Source organism: Carcharodon carcharias, chromosome 26 (assembly GCF_017639515.1).
Source record: "Carcharodon carcharias isolate sCarCar2 chromosome 26, sCarCar2.pri, whole genome shotgun sequence".
NCBI lineage: Eukaryota > Metazoa > Chordata > Chondrichthyes > Lamniformes > Lamnidae > Carcharodon > Carcharodon carcharias.
This window is the reverse complement of record NC_054492.1, coordinates 31,945,759-31,968,851: the sequence shown is the minus strand read 5'-3', so window position 1 is coordinate 31,968,851 and position 23,093 is coordinate 31,945,759. Positions and strand designations below refer to the sequence as shown.

Sequence of the window (23,093 nt, the reverse complement as noted above, 5' to 3'; positions counted from 1 at the left end):
ATGAATAACTGGCCTCATCAGCTGTCTTTTGTTAAATTGCAAACTTGGAGATATAGAGTAAACAATGAACGATGACAACTGTCAATTCCACAGAGGGGTGCTGTATGGATCTGTCCATTCAAAGGGTGAGGCCCCCACCCAGAGTTATTCAATTAGAACTTTCGGGAAGCTGGATATGGTCTGTGTCAAATAAACAAAGGTCACCTAACCCCTTGGTAGCCATCTTAGCACCTTATGGGTGTCCATTTTAAAATATAAAAGACAGCTATTAAAGCTTCCACAGGAACACAGTCCATGTTTGAAGTTATGAATAGGATATGCCTTCATTGGGCATAACAGCAAGCTAAGATTCAGATACCATGTACTTTCCATTACAAAAAAACACCTACTTCCACCCCCATAATAACGTTCAGCTTGAGGTGAAACCATCATCTCTTCTTTTCTTATCTCCAGATTCAACTATACCAATGCTCCTTTGACCAACCATACATCTTCCACTGCTCATAAATAAAAGATCAAATGAATATCCAAATTAGGAGCAGGAGAAGGCCATTCAGCCCCTAGTGCCTGCTCTGCCATTTGATAAGATCATGGCTGATCATATTGTGGCCTCTACTTTCCTGTTTACCCCCCATACGCTTTAGCTCCCTTGTCAGTGAAGAATCTATCAAACTCAGCCTTAAAAAATAAGCAACGACCCTGCCCCCACTGCTCTCTGGGGAAAACAATTCCACAGACTAACAACCCTCTCAGAGAAGAAATTTCTCCTCATTTCAGTCTTAAATGAGAGCCGCTTATTTTGTAATCTATGCCCCATAAGGGCATTTATCATTTCAGCATCCACCCTGTCAAGTTCCCTCAGGACCTTCTATGATTTAATAAGATCACCTTTTATTCTTCTAAACTCCAATGGATACAGGCCCAACCTGTCCAACCATTCCTAATAAGATAACTTCTTCATCCCCAGAATCAATTAGGTGAACTTTCTCTGCACTAATTACACAAAACTCTACTGTCCATATCCTAATCAAGTCCCATTCACACACAGTTCCTGTGCTTGCTGGCCTACATTGGCTTCAGAGTCACCAAGGCATCGATTTTAAAATTCACATCCTCGTATTCAAATCCCTCCAATCGAATCACACTCCCTTTCTCCGCAACTTCCTCCAGCCCTGCAATGTTCTGAGAACTTAGATACTCCTTAAAACCTACGTAGGCTTACAAAGCAAAAAGATATGACAACATTGCAGGGCAGCTATTTAGGTAATGATACCCAGACTGTGACAGGAAGGGTCAGAGTGTACAAACATAAAAAACAGCAAATAGGGTCAAAGGGGGAAAACATGGTAAAAAAACAAAATTAATGGCTTTTTACTGAAATGCACGTGGTATTCGGAACAAATAAATGAATTAACGGCACAAATAGAGGTTAATGGGTATGATTTTATAGCCAATACGGAGGCATGGTTGCAAGGAGTTTAAAACTGGGAACTAAATATTCAGGGACGTGTGACTTTTTGAAAGGACGGGCAGGAAGGAAAGGGTGGTGGGGTAGCTTTGTTAGTACGAGGTGGGATAAGTACAATAGCAATAAATAAGGTTGGATCAGAAGATGTGGAATCCCTATGGGTGGAGGTAAGAAATAACAAGGAGAAGACGACAGAAGTGGGAGTAGTCTAGAGGCCCCCTAACAGTAGCTATGCTGTAGGAGATAATGAGGGCAAGTATAAATGGCAGTATATTAATTATGGGTGACTTTAATCTTCATGTAGATTAGGAAAATCAAATTGGCAGAGAATTCATAAGAGCAAGAATTCTTAAGAGTGTATTTAGGACAGTTTCCTAGAACAATATGTTGTGGATCCAACCAAGGATCAGTCTATTTTGGATCTGGCAATGTGTAATAAGGCAGGTTTAATAAATGATCTCAGAGTATAAGATCCCCTAGGAAATAGTGACCATAACATGGTAGAATTTAGCATTCAGTTTGAGAATGAGAAACTTAGTTCAGAAACAACTGTGCTGAGCTTAAATAAGGGTAATTACAAAGGAATGAGGACAGAGTTGGCTGGACTGGACTGGGAAAGGAGTTCAGCAGAAAAGACAGTTGATAAACAATGGCAAACATTTAAGAAAATAGTTCATGACTCACAACAAAGATATATCCCAGTGAGGAAGAAAGATTCTAGGAAGGAGATAAACCAACCATGGTTAACCAAGGAAGTTAAGGATAGTATCAAAGTGAAAGAAAAAAATACAATGTGGCAAAGATAAGTGGTAAGCCAGAGGATTGAGAAAGTTTTAAAAACAGAAAATGACCAAAAAAAAATGAAGATGGAGAAAACAAACTTTTGAAGATAAACTAACAAGTAATGTAAAAGCAAACAGTATAAGAGCCTCTTTAAATATATAAAAAGGAAGAGAATGAGGCTGGGGAAATAATAGTGGGGAACCAGGAAATGGCAGAGGAGTTTAATAAATACTTTGCATCATCATCACCATAGAAGACACTAGTAGCATTCCAAAAACACTAAATAATCATGGGGCAAAAGTTGGGTTGGGGTGGGGGCGCGGGGGTGGTGGAGGAAATAAATACAATAACTATCACTACAGAAAAAGCACTAGGGAAACTAATGGGTCTAAGTCCGATAAGTCACCTGGACCTGATGGGTTGCATCCTAGGATATTAAAGGAAATAGCTGCAGAGATGGTGGTTGCATTGGTAGTAATCGTCCAAGAATCCTTAGATTCTGGAAAATTCCCAAAGGACTGGAAAACTACCAATGTAACATACTTAGTCAAAAAGGGAGGGAGACAAAAAACAGGTAACTATAGGCCAGTTAGCTTAACATCCGTCATCGGAAAATGTTAGAGTGAATTATAAAGGATGTAATAGCAGAGCATTTAGAAATGAATAACATAATCAAGTAAAGTCAGCATGGCTGCATGAAGGGGAAATCATGTCTGACAAATTTATTAAAATTCAACAAGCAGGATAGATAAAGGGAAACCAGTCGATGTAATATATTTGGATTTCCAAAAGATGTTCGATAAGGTACCACAGATAAGGTTACTTAATAAGATAAGAGCCTATGGTGCTGGGAGTAGTACATTAGCACGGATAGAGGATTGGCTAACTAAAAGACGACAGCAAGTTGGGATATGGAGGGGGAGGGAATTTTCAGGATGGCAACCTGTAACCAGTGGAGTGCCACAGGGATGAGTGCTGGGGCTGCAATTATTTACAATATATATTAATGACTTGGATGAGAGAAATGAATGTGCTATCGCCAAGTTTGTGGATGACACAAAAATGGGTGGGAAGGCAAGTGATGAGGATGACACAAAGTGTCTACAGAGGGATATAGACAGGTTAAGTGAGTGGGCAAAAATTTGGCAGATGGAATATAATGCAGGAAAATGTGAGATTATGTACTTTGGCAGGAAGAATAGAGGGGCTGAATATTACTTAAATGGAGAAAGGCTGAAGAAAGCTGCAGCACAGAGGGATTTGGGGGTCCTTATGCATGAATCCCAAAAAGCTAGCATACAAGTTCAGCAGGTAGTAGGGAGGCAAATGGAATGTTGGCCTTCATTCCAAAGGGAATGGAGTATAAGAATAGGGAAGTCTTGCTAAAACTATACAAGGCACTAGTTAGATCACACCTAGAGTATGGTGAACAGTTTTGGTTCCCTTATCTAAGGAAAGATGTACTAGCATTGGAGGCAGTCCAGAGAAGGTTCACTCAGTTGATCCCAGGTGTGGAGGGATTTTGTATGAGGAGAGGTTGAGTAGGTTGGGTCTGTACTCATTGGAGTTTAGAAGAATGAGAGGTGACCTTATTGAAACATATAAGATTCTTAGGGGTCTTGACAGGGTAGATGCTGAAAGGCTGTTTCCCCTTGTGGGAGAGTCTAGGACCAGAGGGCCATTAGAGTCAGGGGTCGCCCATTTAAGACAGAGATGAGGAATTTCTTCTCTCAGGAAGTTGTTAATCTGTGGGATTCTTTGCCTCAGAGGGCTGTAGAGGCTGGGTCATTAAGTATTTTCAAGACTGAGATAGACAGATTTTTAATCAGAAAGGGAATCAAGGGTTTATGGGGAAAAGGCAGGAAAGTGGAGTTGCGGATTAGTAGATCAGCCAGGATCTCATTGAATGGCAGAGCAGACTCGATGGGCCGAATGGCCTACTTCTGCTCCTATGTCTTAAACTGGATTGGCTTAATTTACTAACCACTTCAGGAGACCTAAGTAAGCAGACAATATATTGCCACAGCTCCTACACAAAAGGGATGGTTCCTGTATTTCAGGTAGTAGTTTGTTTGGCAGTTCCTGAAGCTGATGCTCAGCACACAAAGCTGGATGAAGGGCAGAGATTAAGCTTTTAGCTATTCTCTCTCTCAAAGAAAATATGCTCAGATCAACTATCTCAAGCTATTCCATCAAACCTTCTGCTGATTAGGCCAAGAAAACTGTTGAAAATTCCATTGCATTCGGTTCTAATCACAACTCCTCCAATAATGAAGTTCACACCAGCCTACAACAGGATTCAGATAACACCCAGGCCAACCAATGGCAGGTAATGACCATTCCAAGACCTACAATTAACCAGAGGCTGAACTGGATTAGCAATATTTGTATCATGGCTACTAGATCAGGACAGATGACGGGCACACTGCTGAATGGCTCACACCTGAGCCCTCAACACCTCTCCATCATCTACAAGGGGCTCACAGCAGGAGTTTGGTTGACTCCTCCACTCGCCTAGATAGGTACTTCCACAATTAGATGTTTGAGTCACATAATAAAAAGCAAGTTTGTTTTTTCCCTGCGATTTCAACTTTAAATATGAATTGAAACCAACCACACAAATATATGAATTCAAATCCACAATTTCTTAAATGGTGATTATCAGGACATATATAGTGGCAGATATCATTTCAAGAGTATGGTTCTAAATGAATAAAGATGAAATAAAACAGAGGACTTACTCGATATTTACAGTGTCAGAGGGTTATTGGGAATTTGGACGTATTACAATGAAAGATGGAGAAGTGCTATTGGGATATATGCATCCTTCAATAGTTGAGATATTTTACATCTACCACTGTATAATCTTTATGGAACTGCTTTTAGAATAGCAGGTTTCCTAATATACTTCTCATATTTAAATCAAAAACTGACGCTTCCAGAAGAGTAGCATGAGTAACAGCGGCAGGGTGAAAGATGCTCACAGTCTGCCTTCCTTGTCAAAGGATGCAGTCACACTGCTAGAGGCCATGGCCACTGTTGGGCAAAAAAGCCAGCAACATATGAATGTGCTAAGACAATTTCAACAACATATTTATTTTGAACGCACTGGTTTTTAGAAACTGATTAATTACCATCTTCCTTACGTATTTGGCAGCAGAACTCTGATAGTTAGAGCGGAATTACAAGCGTAGTGTGGCTTCATTAAGCACTTTTTATTTCACTGATTGATAATCTTATACGTACATGAAGCAGAACTTGATGAATGGGTTCTTTGTTGAAGGAAAGGGGAGGAGAGGGAGGAGGAGGAGGGAGAGGAGAGGACAGGGAGGGATGGAGGGCAGACAGATGGATGGATGCTTTACAGTTAACTTATTTCAATACTCACAAACCTCTATTTGAATTCCACAAATCATGAAATCTCTAAATAATAATATCGATCAATCACCAATCTTGGGTAAATTTCAAACTTCATGACCACAGGCTTCTTGACAGGTTTTGCCTATTCTCAGTCCACTTATATTCTTGCTGCTATAGCCTAGTATTCACACAGACACTGGGAACGCAAAATCACACCTAAGTAAATTAAGAGCTTAAAAAATTGACATTAACTTTCTGAACTCATCGAAAGCACTTCACAGCACACTAACCTTGTGTGTTTCTCTTTGATAAATCTAGGATCATCAAGGTGTTTAGAGGATGGGAACTCACTAGATATAAATCGTTCTATAACCAGTTGGTATTTCTGCAGCTGCACCAAACAACCTGAAATAGAAAAAAAATAAATTCTATTTCCAGATAGATTAAGGAGACAGGTAATGCAGGAAATCAATAGAGAAAACACTGAAAATGCACAGGTAATCCAACAGTAACTTGGAGGATGGGAAAGAAGTGATCATATTGATGAAATTGGCAGCTGCATTTTTCCTTAAATGTTGACAGATTTGCTATAGTTTCATATATTTGTACAATTATTTCATGTATATTTTCAATTTATGTTATATCGTGCACATTTCTTGTACTTATTTTATTGTACATGTACGAATAGATCAGTGGAGGGTCCTGGATGGGTGTTGGTGTCGATGAATTGTTGGAGCTTGCGTTCCTTAGCACATCTCCATGCTCACTTCTTTGGGCAGGGGTCCTCTCCCCGTTCAATGGATCCTTTTACCCACCTCCAATATTCTCCCTCCACCTGGACCCCTCCCTCTGGATTCTTACCTTCTCTTGATCTTTTCATTGAGAACTGTCGGCGTGACATTAGTAGTCTCAATTTCTCTGCTCCTCTCACCCATTCTAACCTGTCTCTCTCTGAAATTACTGCACTCCGTTCTCTCAGGTCCAACCTAACATTGTCATCAAAACCGCTGACAAGGGTGGTGCTGTTGTTGCCTGGCGCACTGACCTCCACCTCACGGAGGCTGAGCGTCAACTCGCAGACACTTCCTCTTACCTCTCCCTGGACCATGACCCCACCACTGAACATCAAGCCATTGTTTCCAGGACTGTCACTGACCTCATCTCCTCTGGAGATCTTCCTTCCACAGCTTCCAACCTGATAGTCGCCCAACCTCGGACGGCCCGCTTCTACCTCCTACCCAAAATCCACAAACAGGACTGTCCCGGCAGACCGATCGTGTCAGCCTGTTCCTGCCCCATGGAACTCATTTCTCACTATCTTGACTCCCTTCTCTCTCCCCTTGTCCAGTCCCTTCCCACCTACATCCGTGATTCCTCGGACACCTTACGTCACATCAACAATTTCCAGTTCCCTGGCCCCAATCGCCTCCTCTTCACCATGGATGTCCAATCCCTCTACACCTCCATCCCCCACTGGGATGATCTGATGGCTCTCCGCTTCTTCCTCGAACAGAGGCCCGAACAATCCCCATCCACCACTACTCTCCTCCGTCTGGCTGAACTTGTTCTCACACTGAACAATTTCTCCTTTAACTCCTCTCACTTCCTCCAAATAAAAGGTGTGACTATGGGTACCTGAATGGGCCCCAGCTATGCCTGTCTCTTTATGGGGTATGTGGAACATTCTTTGTTCCAGTCCTACTCTGGCCTCCTCCCACAACTCTTTCCCCGGTACATCGATGATTACTTTGGTGCTGCTTCATGCTCTCGTCGGGACATGGAAAAATTTATTAACTTTGCTTCCAGTCTCCACCTCTCCACCATTTTCACATGGTGCATCTCTGACACTTTCCTTCCCTTCCTTGACCTCTCTGTCTCAATATCTGGTGTTAGACTGTCCACCAATATCCATTACAAGCCTACCCACTCCCACAGCTACCTCGACTACAGCTCCTCACACCCCGCTTCCTGCAAGGACTCCATCCCATTCTTTCAGTTCCTTCGCCTCCATCGCATCTGTTCTGATGATGCCACTTTAAAAAACAGTTCCTGTGACATGTCCTCCTTCTTCCTTAACCGAGGTTTTCCACCCACAGTGGTTGACAGGGCCCTCAACCGTGTCTGGCCCATCTCCCGTGCATCCGCCCTCACGCCTTCTCCTCCCTCCCAGGAACATGATAGGGTCCCCCTTGTCCTCACTTATCATCCCACCAGCCTCTGCATTCAAAGGATCACCCTCCGCCATCTCCAGCATGATGCCACCAAACACATCTTCAGTTCACCCCCCCGGCAGCATTCCATCGGGATCGTTCCCTCCGTGACACCCTGGTCCACTCCTCCATCACCCCCTACTCCTCAACGCCCTCCCACGGCACGTTCCCATGCAACCGCAGAAGATGCAATACCTGCCCCTTTACTTCCCCTCTCCTCACCGTCCAAGGGCCCAAACTCTCCTTTCCAGTGAAGCAGCATTTCACTTGCACTTCCTTCAACTTAGTCCACTGCATTCGTTGCTCCCAATGCGGTTTCCTCTACATTGGAGAGGCCAAACGCAGACTGGGTGACCGCTTTGCAGAACACCTTCGGTCTGTCCGCAAGCATTACCCAGACCTCCCTGTCGCTTGCCATTTCAACACTCCACCTTGCTCTCATGCCCACATGTCTTTCCTTGGCTTGCTGCATTGTTCCAGTGAAGCTCAATGCAAACTGGAGGAACAGCACCTCATCTTCCGACTAGGCACTTCACAGCCTTCCAGACTGAATACTGAGTTCAACAATTTTAGATCTTGAACTCTCTCCCCATCCCCACCCCCTTTCCGTTTCTTCCCCCTCCTTTTTGTTTTTTCCAATAATTTATATAGATTTTTCTTTTCCCACCTACTTCCATTATTTTTAAATGTATTTCCACCCATTGTTTATCTCTACCTTTTAGTATTCCCCCAGCCCCACTAGAGCTATCTGTACCTTGTCTGTCCTGCTTTCTACCCTTAATTAGCACATTCCTTTAGATAATTTCACCACCTTCAACACCTCTTTGTCCTTCTGTCTGTGACATCTTTTGGTTATCTCCACCTATTACTGGCTGCTTGTCCAAACAACCACCCCCCCCTTTTAAACCAGCTTATATTTCACCCCTTTCCTATTTTTACTTAGTTCTGTTGAAGGGTCATGAGGACTCGAAATGTCAACTGTGCTCTCCTCCACCGATGCTGCCAGACCTGCTGAGTTTTTCCAGGTATTTCTGTTTCTGCTTTTGTTTTGAATTTCCAGCATCCGCAGTTTTTTGCTTTTATCTTAGCATGAACGTGATGGTAAACTGAAGCTCTGTATAATCTAGCTTGTCTCTTTACCACCACTGTTCAAGTGTCCCCTGTGGAGCAATGATCTGAATAGGCATATCAAGAAAACTGTAGCTGTTTGTAAACTCCTGATATCTTGAAGGAGGTAATTATATTTGGCTGAAAATTTCTACTCCAGCTCATGAATAGTTATTTTTCTTTCTTCCTTCACTTCTCTTTGAACATTCAATTAAAATGTGCAGATTTATTTATTCTTCATTTCTTTAAATTTAATGTCAAAGTAACATTTATTGTTAAATAACCCGTCACTGTAGTTGTCTAAGTTCTTACCTATATACGAGGTGTCACTAAAAGCAATTTGATTCATTTCATTGGGGTTCTGCACAATACAGTCCAGTGCACCCGATGTATCTAGAAGCTGCAAAGAACCTGTTCTAGAATTTGCCAGGAAGACGCCACTCAGTATCTGGAAACAAATGAAGTTGTCATGAACACTTTGATCACAGAAAGTGATTCATCTTCAAGGACTAAGAACATTCTAGAAGAATTTGTGTTTGCTAAAAGACAGTCCCATAAAAGGCTAAAGCGAGGACTCTGCTGCTATTCCTGGAAAAGCAACATCTTATAAAGAAAAGGTAATGAAGCAGTTTTAAAGAAGCTAGAAACCTCTTGACTCAGGTGGACTGTTACAAAAAGGGATTACATGGTGGTTTATGGCTTTGGGAAAAACCATGCCTGGAAAACTGTTTAAAAGCTTATTTTGATGTTGCTTTGGAGAAAAAGGAGGATCAACTGCTTGTGTAAAGAAGACCACAGCTCCTTACAGTCCAGAGCCAGCCCAGAGCTGGAAATTAATAAAATCTCTCCGAAATTGATCTACATGCTGGAATTGAGTATCTGTAAGTGTTCATGAGTCCACCTGAAAAGCAGTGCCAGAGTCATCAATTGTTTTGCAAAACAGAGCTTAAGAGACCAACCGTATAACTCGGACGCCATTTCAAGGTCACCACCATCTATACTTTTCCATTAGGCCATTGACTTTTGGACAGAATTCCTCTTATTTTTTGGCGGGGGGGTTCTGTGTGTGTGTGTGTGTGTGGGTGTGTGTGTGTGTGAGAGAGAGTGTTAGAGTATTTAGAAAGTGTAATTATTATACTTTCATATTGCATGGTGTATGTTAATAAGCTTTGCCTTTCTACCTGACAAGACTGGTTTTATAATAAACTAATAATTTTGGTGTTTATTGAAGAAACCTGGTCATTCAGTGGTCATTCTGAGATTAACAGGTAAAGCATATATTTGGCCGTATAGCTAGCTGGAAACATTATTTAAATTTTTGTCGTGACATGTGGAGTAATGGGACTAGAGACAGACATTGCACACCTCCCTTCTCGGTCGTAACAATGTAAACACTAGAAAGTTGAGCATTCGTCATTCCACAAGGATTAATTGAAAATTATACTTGACCTTGAGATGGTGGAATGTGCACAAGTCAATTCTATTCTGACCTACTTTCCTTTGAAGTAGTAAAAAGGGATGTTACTACTCCTTTTTAAATGAAGAGTAGTTAACATTCCCTGGATAAAGAAGCACTCCTTGAGTAAGATAACCTGATTAACAGGGAAGGTCTGATTTTGAAAGCTATGTTACCAACAGAATTTTTAGAAGGGACCAATGTCAGCTTGCTACTGGGTGTCCCACAAGAACATCTATGCACCAGTAACACCAAGTAAGAGAAGATTAATCTAATTAGTGTAGTTGAGCCAGATGGTCAAACAGTGGGGGAGGAGTGGGAAGTTATCGCTGCAAAGTATTGCTGAGTCAAGGAATATCAAAGTATTTTTTTTCATTTTCAATGTTCCCACTTGAATTTTAGCGAGGTGGGTTTCTGAGATTTCAGCCTGCTACACTGGAGCCATTTATTCTACTAGGATTTCAACAACATATCATGGCAATGGCCCTGTGAAATTGTAATATTTTGCCTCAAACTGAGGAACTGCATGGCTGAAAAATTACAATTTTGGCCCTTCCACATCTAGATAGAGTATTTTGAGTTGTAGAACACTAGACTGCATCACCTGGAATAACATCTAACACCCTAATGGTGAGCTAAACAGAGAATGGGGTTTGAGCTGGAACTAAAATGCACTCCAGACATCCATGGGATTAAACTAAACTGAAAGAAAATATTGGAAATCGGAAATAAAACAGGAGTAATGTTCCCAAGTTTCAGTTCTACTCAAAATCTCAACCTGTCTGTTCTATTTAGAGATGCTAACAGATCTCTGTGCAATTCCTGGTTCTAACTCCAGATTCCTAACAAATGTTTTTATTCGTTCATGGGATGTGGGTGTCGCTGGCTCAGTCAGCATTTATTGCCCATCCCTAATTGCCCTGTAGAAGGTGATCATGAGCTGTCTTCTTGAACCACTGCAGTCCATGTGGTGTAGACACACCCACAGTCCTGTTAGGGAGGGAGTTCCAGGACTTGGACTCAACGACAGTGAAGGAACCGATATATAGTTCTGTTTCAGGATGGTGAGTGCCTTGGAGGGGAATTACCAGGTGGTCGTGTTCCCACATGTCTGCTGCCCTTGTCCTTTTAGATGGTAGTGGTCATGCGTTTGGAAGGTGCTGTCTATGGAGGCTTGGTGAGTTCCTGAAGTGCATCTTGCAGATGGTACACACTGCTGTTACTGAGCATTGGTGATGGAGGGAGTGAATGTTTGTTGATAGGGTACCAATCAAGTGGGCTGCTTTGTCCTGGATGGTGTCAATCTTCTTGAGAGTTGCTGGTGCTGCACTCATCCTGGGCAAGTACAGAGTATTTCATTACACACCAGACTTGTGCCTTGTAGGTGGTCAACAGGCTTTGGGGAGTAAAGTAGTGAGTTACTCACTGCAGGATTCCTAGCCTCTGACTTGCTCTTGTAGCCACAGTATTTGTATGGTTAGTCCAGTTCAGTTTCTGGTCAAATGTTGATAGTGGGGAATTCAGCGATGATAATGCCATTGAATGTCAAGGGGTGATGGTTGGATTCTCTTGTTGTAGATGGTCATTGTCTGGCGCTTGTGTGGCGTAAATGTTACTTGCCATTTGTCAGCCCAAGCCTGGATACTGTCCAGGTCTTGCTGCATTTGGATATGGACTGCTTCAATATCAGAGTTGTCGTGAATGTGCTGAACACTGTGCAATCATCAGTGAATATTCCACTTCTGATCTTATGATGGAAGGAAGGTCATTGATGAAGCAGCTGAAGATGATTAGGCCAAGGACACTATCCTGAGGAACTCCTGCAGTGGTGTCCTTTAACTGAGGCGATTGACCTCCAACACTACAACCATCTTCCTTGTACTTGGCTAAGGGCACAGCTAGTTCTGGAGCACATGTTTTCAGTGCTATGGCCAGAATGCTGTCAGGGCACATAGACTTTGTACTATCCAGTGCCTTCAGCCATTTCTTGATATCACGTGGAGTGAATCGAATTGGCCGAAGGCTGGCATCACTAATGCTGGGGACTTCCGGCAATCGTACTGAAAACTTGTGGTCCACAATTAGCTGTGCCATCAGCCAAGCTGCTCCCATACAGATACAACATTGACATCTACCCTGCAATGAAGAGTTCAGGAAGGCATGTCAGGAGCAGCACCAGGCATACCTAACAGTGAGGTGTCAACCTGGTGAAACTACAACACAGGATTACTTATGTGCCAAACAGCATAAGCAGCAAGTGATAGGCAGAGCTAAGTGTTTCCACAACCAGCGGATCAGATCTAGGCTCTGCAGTCCTGCCACATCCAGCTGGGAATGGTGATGGACAATTAAACAACTCACTGGAGGAGGAGGCTCCACAAATATCCCTATCCTCAATGAAGGAGGAGCCCAGCACATCAGTGCAAAAGATAAGGCTGAAGCACTTGCTACAATCTTCAGCCAAAAATGCCGAGTGGATGATCCATCTCGGACTCCTCCAGATGTCCCCAGCATCACAGATGCCAGTCTTCAGCCAGTTCGATTCACTCCACGTGATATCAAGAAACGGCTGAAAGCACTGGATACTACAAAGGCTATGGGCTCTGACAATATTCTGGCAATAGTACTGAAGACTTCTGCTCCAGAACTTGCCGCACTCCTGACCAAGTTGTTCCAGTACAGCTACAACATTGGCATCTACCCAGCTATGTGGAAAATTGCCCAGGTATGTCCTGTACACAAAAAGCAGGACAAATCCAACGTGGACAATTACCGTCCCATCAGTCTACTCTCGACCATCAGTAAAGCGATGGAAGACGTTATCAACAGTGCTATCAAGCAGCATTTGCTTAGCAACACCCTGCTCACCAATGCTCAGTTTGGGTTCCACCAGGGCCACTCAGCTCCTGGCCTCATTACAGCCTTGGTTCAAACATGGACAAAAGAGCTTAACTCCCGAGGTGAAGTGAGAGTGACTGCCTTTGACATCGAGGTCACATTTGACCGAGTGTGGCATCAAGAAGCCCTAGCAAAACTGGAGTCAATGGGAATCAGGGAGAACTCTCTGCTGCTTGGAATCTTACATAGCACAAAGGAAGATGGTTGTGGTGGTTGGAGGTCAGTCATCTCAGCTCCAGGACATCACTACAGAAGTTCTTCAGGGTAGTGTCCTAGGCCCAACCATCTTCAGCTGCTTCATCAACGACCTTCCCTCCAATATCAGCCATGATTGAATGGTGGAGCAGACTCGATGGGCTGAATGGCCTAATTTCTGCTCCTATGGTCTTATGATCTAAAAAGGTCAGAAGTGGGGATGTTCACTGATGATTGCACAATGTTCAGCAGCATTTGCGACTCCTCAGATACTGAAGCAGTCCATGTCTAAATGCACCAAGACCTGGACAATATCCAGGCTACAGCTGACAAGTTGCAAGTAACATTCACGCCACACAAGTGTCAGGCAATGACCGTCTCCAACAACGGAGAATCTAACCATTGGACTTGACATTCATTGGCATTACTATCGCTGAATCTCCCACTATCAACATCTTGTGGGATTACCATTGACCAGAAACTGAACTGGACTAACTATATAAATACTGTGGCTACAAAAGCAGGTCAGAGGCTAGGAATCCTGTGGCAAGGAACTTGCCCCCTGATTCCCCAAAGCCTGTCCACCATCTGCAAGGCACAAGTCAGGAGTGTGATGGAATACTCTCCACTTGCCTGGATGAGTGCAGCTCCAACAACACTCAAGATGCATGACACAATCCAGGACAAAGCAGTCCACTTGATTGTCACCCCATCCACAAACATTCACTCCCTCCACCACCGATGCACAGTAGCAGCAGTGTGTACCATCCACAAGATGCACTGCAGGAACTCACCAGGCCTCCTTAGACAGTACATTCCAAACCCACAACCACTTCCATCTAGAATCACAAGGGCAGCAGATACATGGAAACACTACCACCTGGAAGGTCCCCCTCCAAGTCACTCACCATCCTGACTTGGAAATATATTGCTGTTCCTTCACTGTCGCTGGGTCAAAATCCTGGAACTTTCTTCCTAACAGTACTGTGGGTACATCTGCACCACATGGACTGCAACAGTTCAAGAAGCCAGCTCACCACCACCTTCTCGAGGACAATTACGAATGGGTAGTAAATTTTGGCCTAGCCAGTGAAACCCACATACCTTGAATAAATAAAGGATGGGGAAAATTGCCATGTTTTATCCTGTACACAAAAAGCAGGACAAATCCAACCAGCCCACCACCACATCAGTCCACTCTCGATCATCAGCAAAGTGGAAGGTGTTGTCAACAGTGCTATCAAACGGCATTTGCTCAGCAATAACATACTCATTGACGCTCAGTTTGGCTTCCTCCAAGGTCACTCAGCTCCTGAACTCACTACAGCCTCAGAGGAGGCTGAGATGGATCATGCACTCAGCACTTCTAGCTGAAGATGGTTGCAAATGTTTCCGCCTTCTCTTTTGCACTAATATGCTGGGCTCTGCCATCATTAAGCATGGGAATATTTGTGCAGCCGCCTCCTCCAGTTAGTTGTTTAATTGTCCACCATCATTCACAACTGGATGCGGCAGGACTGCAGAGCTTAGATCTGATCCGTTGGTTCTGAGAACGCTTAGCTCTATCAATGGCATGCTGCTTCCGCTGTCTGGCAAGAATGTAGTCCTGTGTTGTAGCTTCACCAGGTTGACACCTTATTTTTAGTTGTACCTGGAGCTGTCCCTGGCTTGCCATCCTGCACTCTTCATTGAACCAGGGTTGATCCCCAGCTAATGGTGGAGTGAGGCATATGCTGGATCAAGAGGTTAAGATTATGGTCGAATACAATTCTGCTGCTGCTGATGACTCTCAACGCCTCTTGGATGCCCAGTTTTGAGTTGCTAGATCTATTCAAAATCTATCTCATATAGCACAGTGGTAGTGCCATATAATTACTTGTGAAGATGGGACTTCATCTCCACAAGGACTGTGCGGTGGTCACTCCTACCAATAAAGTCATAGACAGATGCATCTGTGACAGGTGGATCTGTAAGGATGAGGTCAAGTAGGTATTTCTCTCTTGTTGGTTCCCACACCACCTGCCGCAGACCCAGTCTAGCAGCTACGTCCTTTGTAACTCAGGCAGCTCAGTCAGTAGTGGTGCTACCAAGCCACTCTTGGTAAAGGACACTGAAGTCCCCTATCAGAGTATATTCTGTGCTTTTATCACCCTTGGTGCTTCTTCCAATTGGTGTTCAATATGGAGCAGTACTGATTTATAAGCTGAGGGGCTTGGGTGGCCGCGGTAGGTGGCAATCAGCAGGAGGTTTCCTTGCTGATGTTTGACTCGATGCCATGCGACTTCACAGGGTCTAAAGTCAATGTTGAGGACTCCAATGACAAATCCCTCCCGACTGTATGCCGCTGTGCTGCACCTCTGGTGCATCTGTCCTGCTGGTGGGGCAGGACCTACCCAGGGATGGTATCTGGAACATTGTCTGTTAGGTATGATTCAGTAAGTATGACGATTTCAAGCTCTTTTTTGACTAGCGTGAGGGACAGCTGTCCCAACCTTTATTAATAAAGAAGACTTTGGAGGATCGAGGGGGCTGGGTTTGCCACTTGCCATTTCTGGTGCCTAGGTTGATGCCAGATGGTCCGTCCGGTTTCATTCCTTTTAAGCTTTGTAGTGGTTTGTCACAACTTAGTGGCTTGCTTGGCCATTGCTGTGGGTGTTGAGTCACATCTAGGCCAGACCTGGTAAGGACGGCAGATTTTCTTCCCTAAAGGACATTAGTGAACCAGATGGGTTTTTACATCAACTAACAATGGTTTCATGGTCACCATTACTGAGGCCCACTTTTAATTCCAGATCTTGTTCATTGAATTTAAATTCCACTAACTGCCATGATGGGATTTGAGCCCTTGTCCTCAGAACATTAGCCTGGGCCTCTGGATTACTCAGCCAGTCACATCAGCACTTTGCACCACCTCCTCCACAATTATTATTCAGTTAATAAGAACAGTGTAGATAAATATCTAATAATGTAAACACTTCAAAGACAAGGCACACTGGAATCCTTTTGGAGGTAGTGCCAGAATTTCACGAGGTTGAAGCTCAAACACTTAATTAACCACATCTAATGTTGGGTCCAAAGCACACATTCCAATCTGTGGTATTCTACCTGACATATAAAGGAATTTGAGGGGTAGTTTTATCTTCTGGGGTGGAAGGCTCCCGAAGATAAATTACATGATTTGAAATGAAGTATTACTTTACCTTATGCTCTGAACTGCAGATTTTCAATTGTTGCACTTGGATTGGAATAGTGCAGTCTTCATGCATTATAGTTTGTAGAACATAGACCATACGGCCACAATAAATGTTGTGTATTTGGTCATGTATAATGTCATGATAACAACACTAGTGTTCATTTGGAAATGGAATATCCAAGGCCTCAATAAGGTGGTTTGTTGTAATCTTTCCAAGATTTTGTATTTGTGCTATTGCAATACCCACTTCAAGCATTGGATGGCATTGCACATGAATCAAACACGCCTAGATTTCTGGTGAAACACGCACTACAACAAATTCAATACAGCTCATCACAGAGACACCTTGTGGCAGAATAAATTAGTTCAGCGACTTATACTTCCATCCATTTTCTCTTCTCAAATTAACTCCTTGCTGGTGTAACAATATACAACAGTTTACAAAACCTTGCCCAAGTGACCATTATTTACAATCTCTCAAGTGTTAACAGGCTAATCCACCATGTTGTGGTAGTGCATCACCAAACCTATTCATGTCCTCAACCAACATCCAAAACTGGTCATTCTCCTTGTAGCAAAGGAGATTAAGGGGAGATTTGATAGAGGTGTACAGGATTAAGACAAACTGCGATAAGGTAGACAAGGAAAAACTGTTACCATTAGCTGATGGGACAAGGATGAGGGGACGAGGATTTAAAGTCTTGGGTAAGAGATGCAAGGGGAATATGTGAGGAAGACATTTTTTATGCAGTTAATGGGAATAACCTGGAACTCGCCAACCATGAGGCTGGTGGAAGTGGAAACAATCAACGCTTTCAAAAGGCAGGCGGATGGGCACTTGAAGAAAATAAACTTGCAGGGCCTGGGATATTGAGCAGGGAATGGGATTGTTTGGATTGTTCCATGGGAGCTGGCATAGACCTGATGGGCCAAATCATTCTGTTCTGTAAATGTCTTTATGCCTCTGTGTGTCCAAACTTAACAAGAAGGATACCTTGATAGTGCTGATAGAAGTAGGAGCTTTTAAGCTTACTTCCACCCCGTCCTATACCTCTCTACCTCAGGGACACTGAGGCAAACTATAGCACCTTAACCACTGCCCTAGCTGATGTCAGTTAACTTAGCACAGATCCAACATCAAACTTGAGGCTCCTGGTCAGAATGGCTCGGTGCTAGAGCAAACAGTAACTTTCTTGTTCACCAAGCCCCATAGGAGACAACATCAATTTCCAACCAAAAACACTGGGCCTCGTATCAAAAGCATTTTGACCTGTGTTCGATCATGATTGAATTAAATTGTCAAACAAACCACTAAAATCAAGGAAGAAAACAGTTGTAATAATTTTGCAAACTATTAATCAAAGTTACTGGCATTATTTAAGTTGAAAGTAATGTTGTTAACAATAAAGAAGTACCATATGGGGTTGGAAATCTTCAGGCTTTAAAACTTCAAACGACCAAGCAAGCTTACTGTTAAGCTGCTGAGCTATCAAGTGTTTGATTTCAGCATCTGGTAACAAGGAGGACAAGTCAAGAGATCTCCATACTCGTTCCTCAGTGAGAGTTAACAATTCCGATAATGACGGACTCTGACATGGAAAATTTGGTTGTGAGATCTAAAGAAAAACAAGATAAAATTAAAATCAATAGTTGATCAAATCACAAGTGAATGAAAATAGAAGAGCGCAGGTGTGGTTCAGTAGGAGCACTCCTCCCCTTAGTCAGGCGACCAGGGGTTCAAGTCCCACACCAGAGATGAGAGCACAAAGATCTAGGTAGACATTCCAGTGTGGCACTGAGGGAGTGCTGCATTGTCAGAGGTGCCATTTTTAAGATGGGATATTAAACTGAGATCCCATTTGTTCTTTTAGCTAAACGTAAAAGATCACATGATGCTGTTTCGAAAAAGAAAGTGGGGAGTTCTGGTGTGTTAACAAATATTTATCATCCAATAAACATAATTAAAAACAGATTCTGAAGGGTCAGACAGACTCGAAATGTTAACTCTGTTTCTCTCTCCACAGATGCTGCTAGACCTGCTGAGTTTTTCCAGCATTTTCTGTTTTTATTTCAGATTTCCAGCATCCACAGTATTTTGCTTTTACATTAAAACAGATTATCTGGTAATCATCACATTGCTGTTTGTGTGAGCTTGCTGCCTTGTTTCCTACATCACAACAGTGACTGCACTTCATAAAATACTTCATTGGCTGTAAAGTGCTTTGGGGCATCCTGGACTCATGAAAGACACCATATAAATGCAAGTCTTTCTTTAAGAGACAGCAGTGATGTTGGTATTTAATGCTGGCCAGGAGATATGGAGTACTAAGATAACTTAAAAGGCATACAAAAAATTATATTTAGTATAAAGCTGAAAACAAAGGAGGTTAAAAAAGAGCAGATACATTAACTACTTCCAAAAGATACAGCTAATAAATATTACCAGTATTTATATAATGTCTCTAACATTGAAAAATCTCTCAAAGCACTTGAGAGGTACAACAAAAAAAGTCACCAAGCAGAGGAATTATTGGGAGGAGTGACAAAAAAATTGGTCAAAGTGGGTTGAGGCAAAGATTGAAGAGGTTGCAAGGCTTAGGTACAAAATTTCAGAGGAGGGACCTGGCAGGTGAAGGCACATCTGTCGGTGACAAGGTAAAGGAGGACGATGCACAAGAGACCACATGTACAAGTTAATCTCCAGCTTAGTAAATACAATTCATGCAGTATCAGCTCCCTCATCCTCAGTTGATTGACCCAACGTGTAGTTGAACAATACAGACCAGGCAGAACCCAGTTACACTGGCTCAGTAAAAGTATTAAAATTCGTCTTGGCTTCTGCATGTTTGGGAGGAGATAATAACTGGCCAAGGTTCTTGGTTCCAATTCTTAAAGCGTGGAGAGACTGGGCTCAGCTCCAATTCTCCTCTGACAGGACTCACTTGTCTAAGCTCTCTGATTAACAACATTCACATGGGCGAGATATTAAAATACTGCTGAGACCTGTAGAAAAAGAGTTGCTGGAGAAAAGATCTGCAGCACTAAAATATTTTTTTAAAAGAGTAAATATAAATTAAGACATTAAATAAAATGCAATACTTGATGTACAGTAACCTGGCAAAGTTTAATACAGAATTACCTCTTTAAGTGGACAGTGATGCAACTCCGCCAATATCTCCTGGTAGATGTCTCTCATTGGTCTAGCTACTAAATTCCATTTGGTATATTTCAGAATAGAGTTGAAAAACATCCCAGTGACCCCAGTAACAATATCACACTTTAGCACATGCTGCTTTGTGAGGAAGCGAGGACAAAATCTACAATACAGGAGGAAGGAGATGACAGTGACTTCTTATAAAACAAGAGCAGTAAAAGGTTTCTTTTAACTTTCCCCATTTAATAATTGTCCCAACTCTCTACAAAACATATAATTGAAGGAATAGAAAGGTAGTGAAGACAACAGACTTTGTGCTTGCTCTGTGTTTACCAAAAGTGTAACGGTCACAGTTAACTATGAGTGTGATCTGCATTTTATATGCTTAAAAACAGGCATTTCAGAACAACTGTAAAGATAGAGGAGGGAAGCAGAGGAAGATCATTTACAAAGCTAAATAGACATATCAATAGAGCTGCTTTGAATGACCATACAGCAACTTCCTGGATTTATACATACAGGTTGAGCAAAAAGGGATATAAACACATTGGAAAATTAAGATATGTAATTTAAAAAAATACACTTTCACATGTCACGCATGGAGTAATAATCTGCATCAAGGTTCACCCAAAGGTAGGAAAATAAAGATTTGGACTCAATGCCTGAAAGGGCGATAAGAGGCAGAAACCAAAAATAAAAACTTGGAAATGCACTTGGGTTCCATAACCTAAAAGATCAAGAAGATGGGATAGGACTGGATAGCTCTTCTTTTTTTAGCTGGCACATTCACGATGGGCAAAGTGGCCCCTTTATTTCTGTTTCTAACTGCTTTGCAAAGAATGTTTTTGTTTTGAAAAAAAAGCACCTGGCATGTTTGCATTGAAACTATTGATATATTTTTAAATGACATAAAAAGTATATGTTTCATATATTTGGTCCTCTCATCCCAAAAAAGGAGGGAAAATGAAAGTGAGGGTTAAAAAAAGGGCAAATGAAAGCGAGAAAAAAAAGAGTAAGTGAAAGAGGGAGCTGCAAAAGAAAGCATTATCCTGAGTTTATTCTAGATCGCCACTGATGCAGTCAAGCACATAACCTAGAGGGCATCAATGCATTCACATGGTTCATCACTTAATTTGCTCTTTTAATAAAACTGGATGAACTGCTCCCTTGTAACATTACTGCAGTTTAAAATCGCATCCACCAAAGGTATAACAATATTGAAAATACAAAAAAACCACATAAGGCACCCTCCTCTCACTTTACTTATAGAACGATCTGCAAATTATCAACTGGTGCAGTATATTTCAAGTACTTAAATTATTTTAATAAAAGCCTTAACATACTGCTGCATGTCACACTCTAGCCAAATCATATTTTATTAATACAACTCATTGCATCTTCCCTTGCTTTGATCTTCACAGTTGAATTGATTATACAGATCAGAAAGCAACGAGGAAATAATAAAGAAACATGGCAGTCTCTCAAGGTAAAACTTACAGGAAGATAATCTGTACGTCTGTAATTTAATATGTATACATACTATATGCATTCACATTTATATACACATTCAAGCAGATTTACCTTTTTATAAGTGTTTCTACAGTGTGAACCATCCACAAATAATTGGGCAGATCCAGGTTATACTTGAACAACAGACTGATGTATATATTGCCAATGAAAGAGAAGGGCTGATGTTCTGTACTAAGCCTGGAAAATTCTACGACCACCAAAACACTCCTCAGGCAGCAGCAAAGTATGATGTGTGGAAAATGGTCAGATGCCTTCAGGTGCAAGTGGGCATTGTGGATCTACAATGAAAAAGTCCAAGGCTTCATACAGAATGAGAAGCATCAGTGTTTCATTATATATTTACTATTAACTTTTCTGGAGTTTTTCAGCTTTACATTACTATGCATTAACGAATAAAACATATTCTGCGCCCCCAATACCACAGATTTGGAGTTTATCAAAAGCTTTGATATCAATTCTCTCAGATAGGTGCTCTAGGGTTAATTATACTGTAGGTACCGGTATCAATGCCTTAAAGGAAAAAACACAATGCTTTAACATTGTTTGAAAGCCTTATCCCTCTAAATTGCTTTCAACACAGTCATCATCAGACCTGTACAACCAGTATTTTGTCCTTGTGTTATACAGTTTAAAATGTTCCTTTGTTTAAAAAAATATTTGTTCATGAGGTGTAAGCATTGCTGGCTAGGCCAGCATTTATTGTCCATCCCTAGTTACCCTCAAGAAGGTGGTGGTGATGAGTTGCTTTCTTGAACCACTGCAGTTCATATGATGTAGGTACACCCACAGTGCTGTTAGGGAAGGAGTTCCAGGATTTTGACTGAACAAGTGTGCTCATTGCACTTGCATACTGACTTTTAGTGACTCATGAATAAGGACACCCAGGATACCCGCACTTCCTACCCTCTTACCATTTAAGAAATATTCTGCCTTCCTGTTTTTTTCTACCAAAGTGGATAATTTCACATTGATTTACATATATTCCATCTGCCATGTTCTTGCCCATTCACTTAGCCTGCCTAAGTCCTCGCAAAGCCTTCTTGCATACTCTTCACTACTTATGTTCCCACCCAGTTTGGCGTCATCAGCAAATCTGAAAATATTACAAATGGTCAGCACATCCAAATCATTTACATAGATTGTCAACAGCTGTGGACCTAGCACTGATCTTTGCAGTAACCCACTAATAAAAGCCTGCCATCCTGAGAATGATCCATTTATTCCCACTCTCTGCTTTCTGTTTGCTAACCAAATCTCAATCCATACTAGTCAATTTCCCCCAATCCCACTCTAATTTTATTTAGTAACCTCCTGTGTCAAACCTTATCAAAAGCCTTCTGAAAATCCAAATACACCCCATCACTGGTGCTCCTTTACTAATGCTACAAGTAATTTCCTCAAAAAAGTCCAACAAGTTTGTCAAACATGATTTCCCTTTCATAAATCCATGTTGACCCTGCCCCGTTTACCATTCTTTTCTAAATGTCCAGTTATCACATCCTTTATAATGGGTTCTAACATTCCATAAGACCATAAGACATAGGAGCAGAAATTAGGCCATTTGGCCCATCGAGTCTGCTCCGCTATTCAATCATGGCTGATAGGTTTCTCAACACCATTCTCCCACCTTCTGCCCGTAACCTTTGATCCCCTTACCAATCAAGAACCTATCTATCTCGGTCTTAAATAAACTCAATGACCTGGCCTCCACTGCCTTCTGTGGCAATGAATTCCATAGA

General features: G+C 42.1%; 1 protein-coding gene across 3 annotated transcripts in view; it reads right to left on the bottom strand.

Moving 5' to 3' along the window:
• ctc1 (CTS telomere maintenance complex component 1) overlaps positions 1-23,093 on the bottom strand; it is an 82,841-nt gene that overhangs the window by 40,523 nt on the left and 19,225 nt on the right. For all 3 annotated transcript variants that reach the window (XR_005941427.1, XR_005941428.1, XM_041174846.1), the window contains exons 8-12: positions 21,406-21,632; positions 19,810-19,987; positions 18,086-18,286; positions 9,241-9,376; positions 5,902-6,016 (exon numbers count right to left, since the gene is read on the bottom strand). Coding sequence is in view for 1 of the 3 variants with exons in the window: in XM_041174846.1 (XP_041030780.1) it covers positions 5,902-6,016; positions 9,241-9,376; positions 18,086-18,286; positions 19,810-19,987; positions 21,406-21,632 (857 nt within the window). In the remaining 2 variants the exon portion in view is untranslated. The remainder of the gene's footprint in view (positions 1-5,901; positions 6,017-9,240; positions 9,377-18,085; positions 18,287-19,809; positions 19,988-21,405; positions 21,633-23,093) is intronic.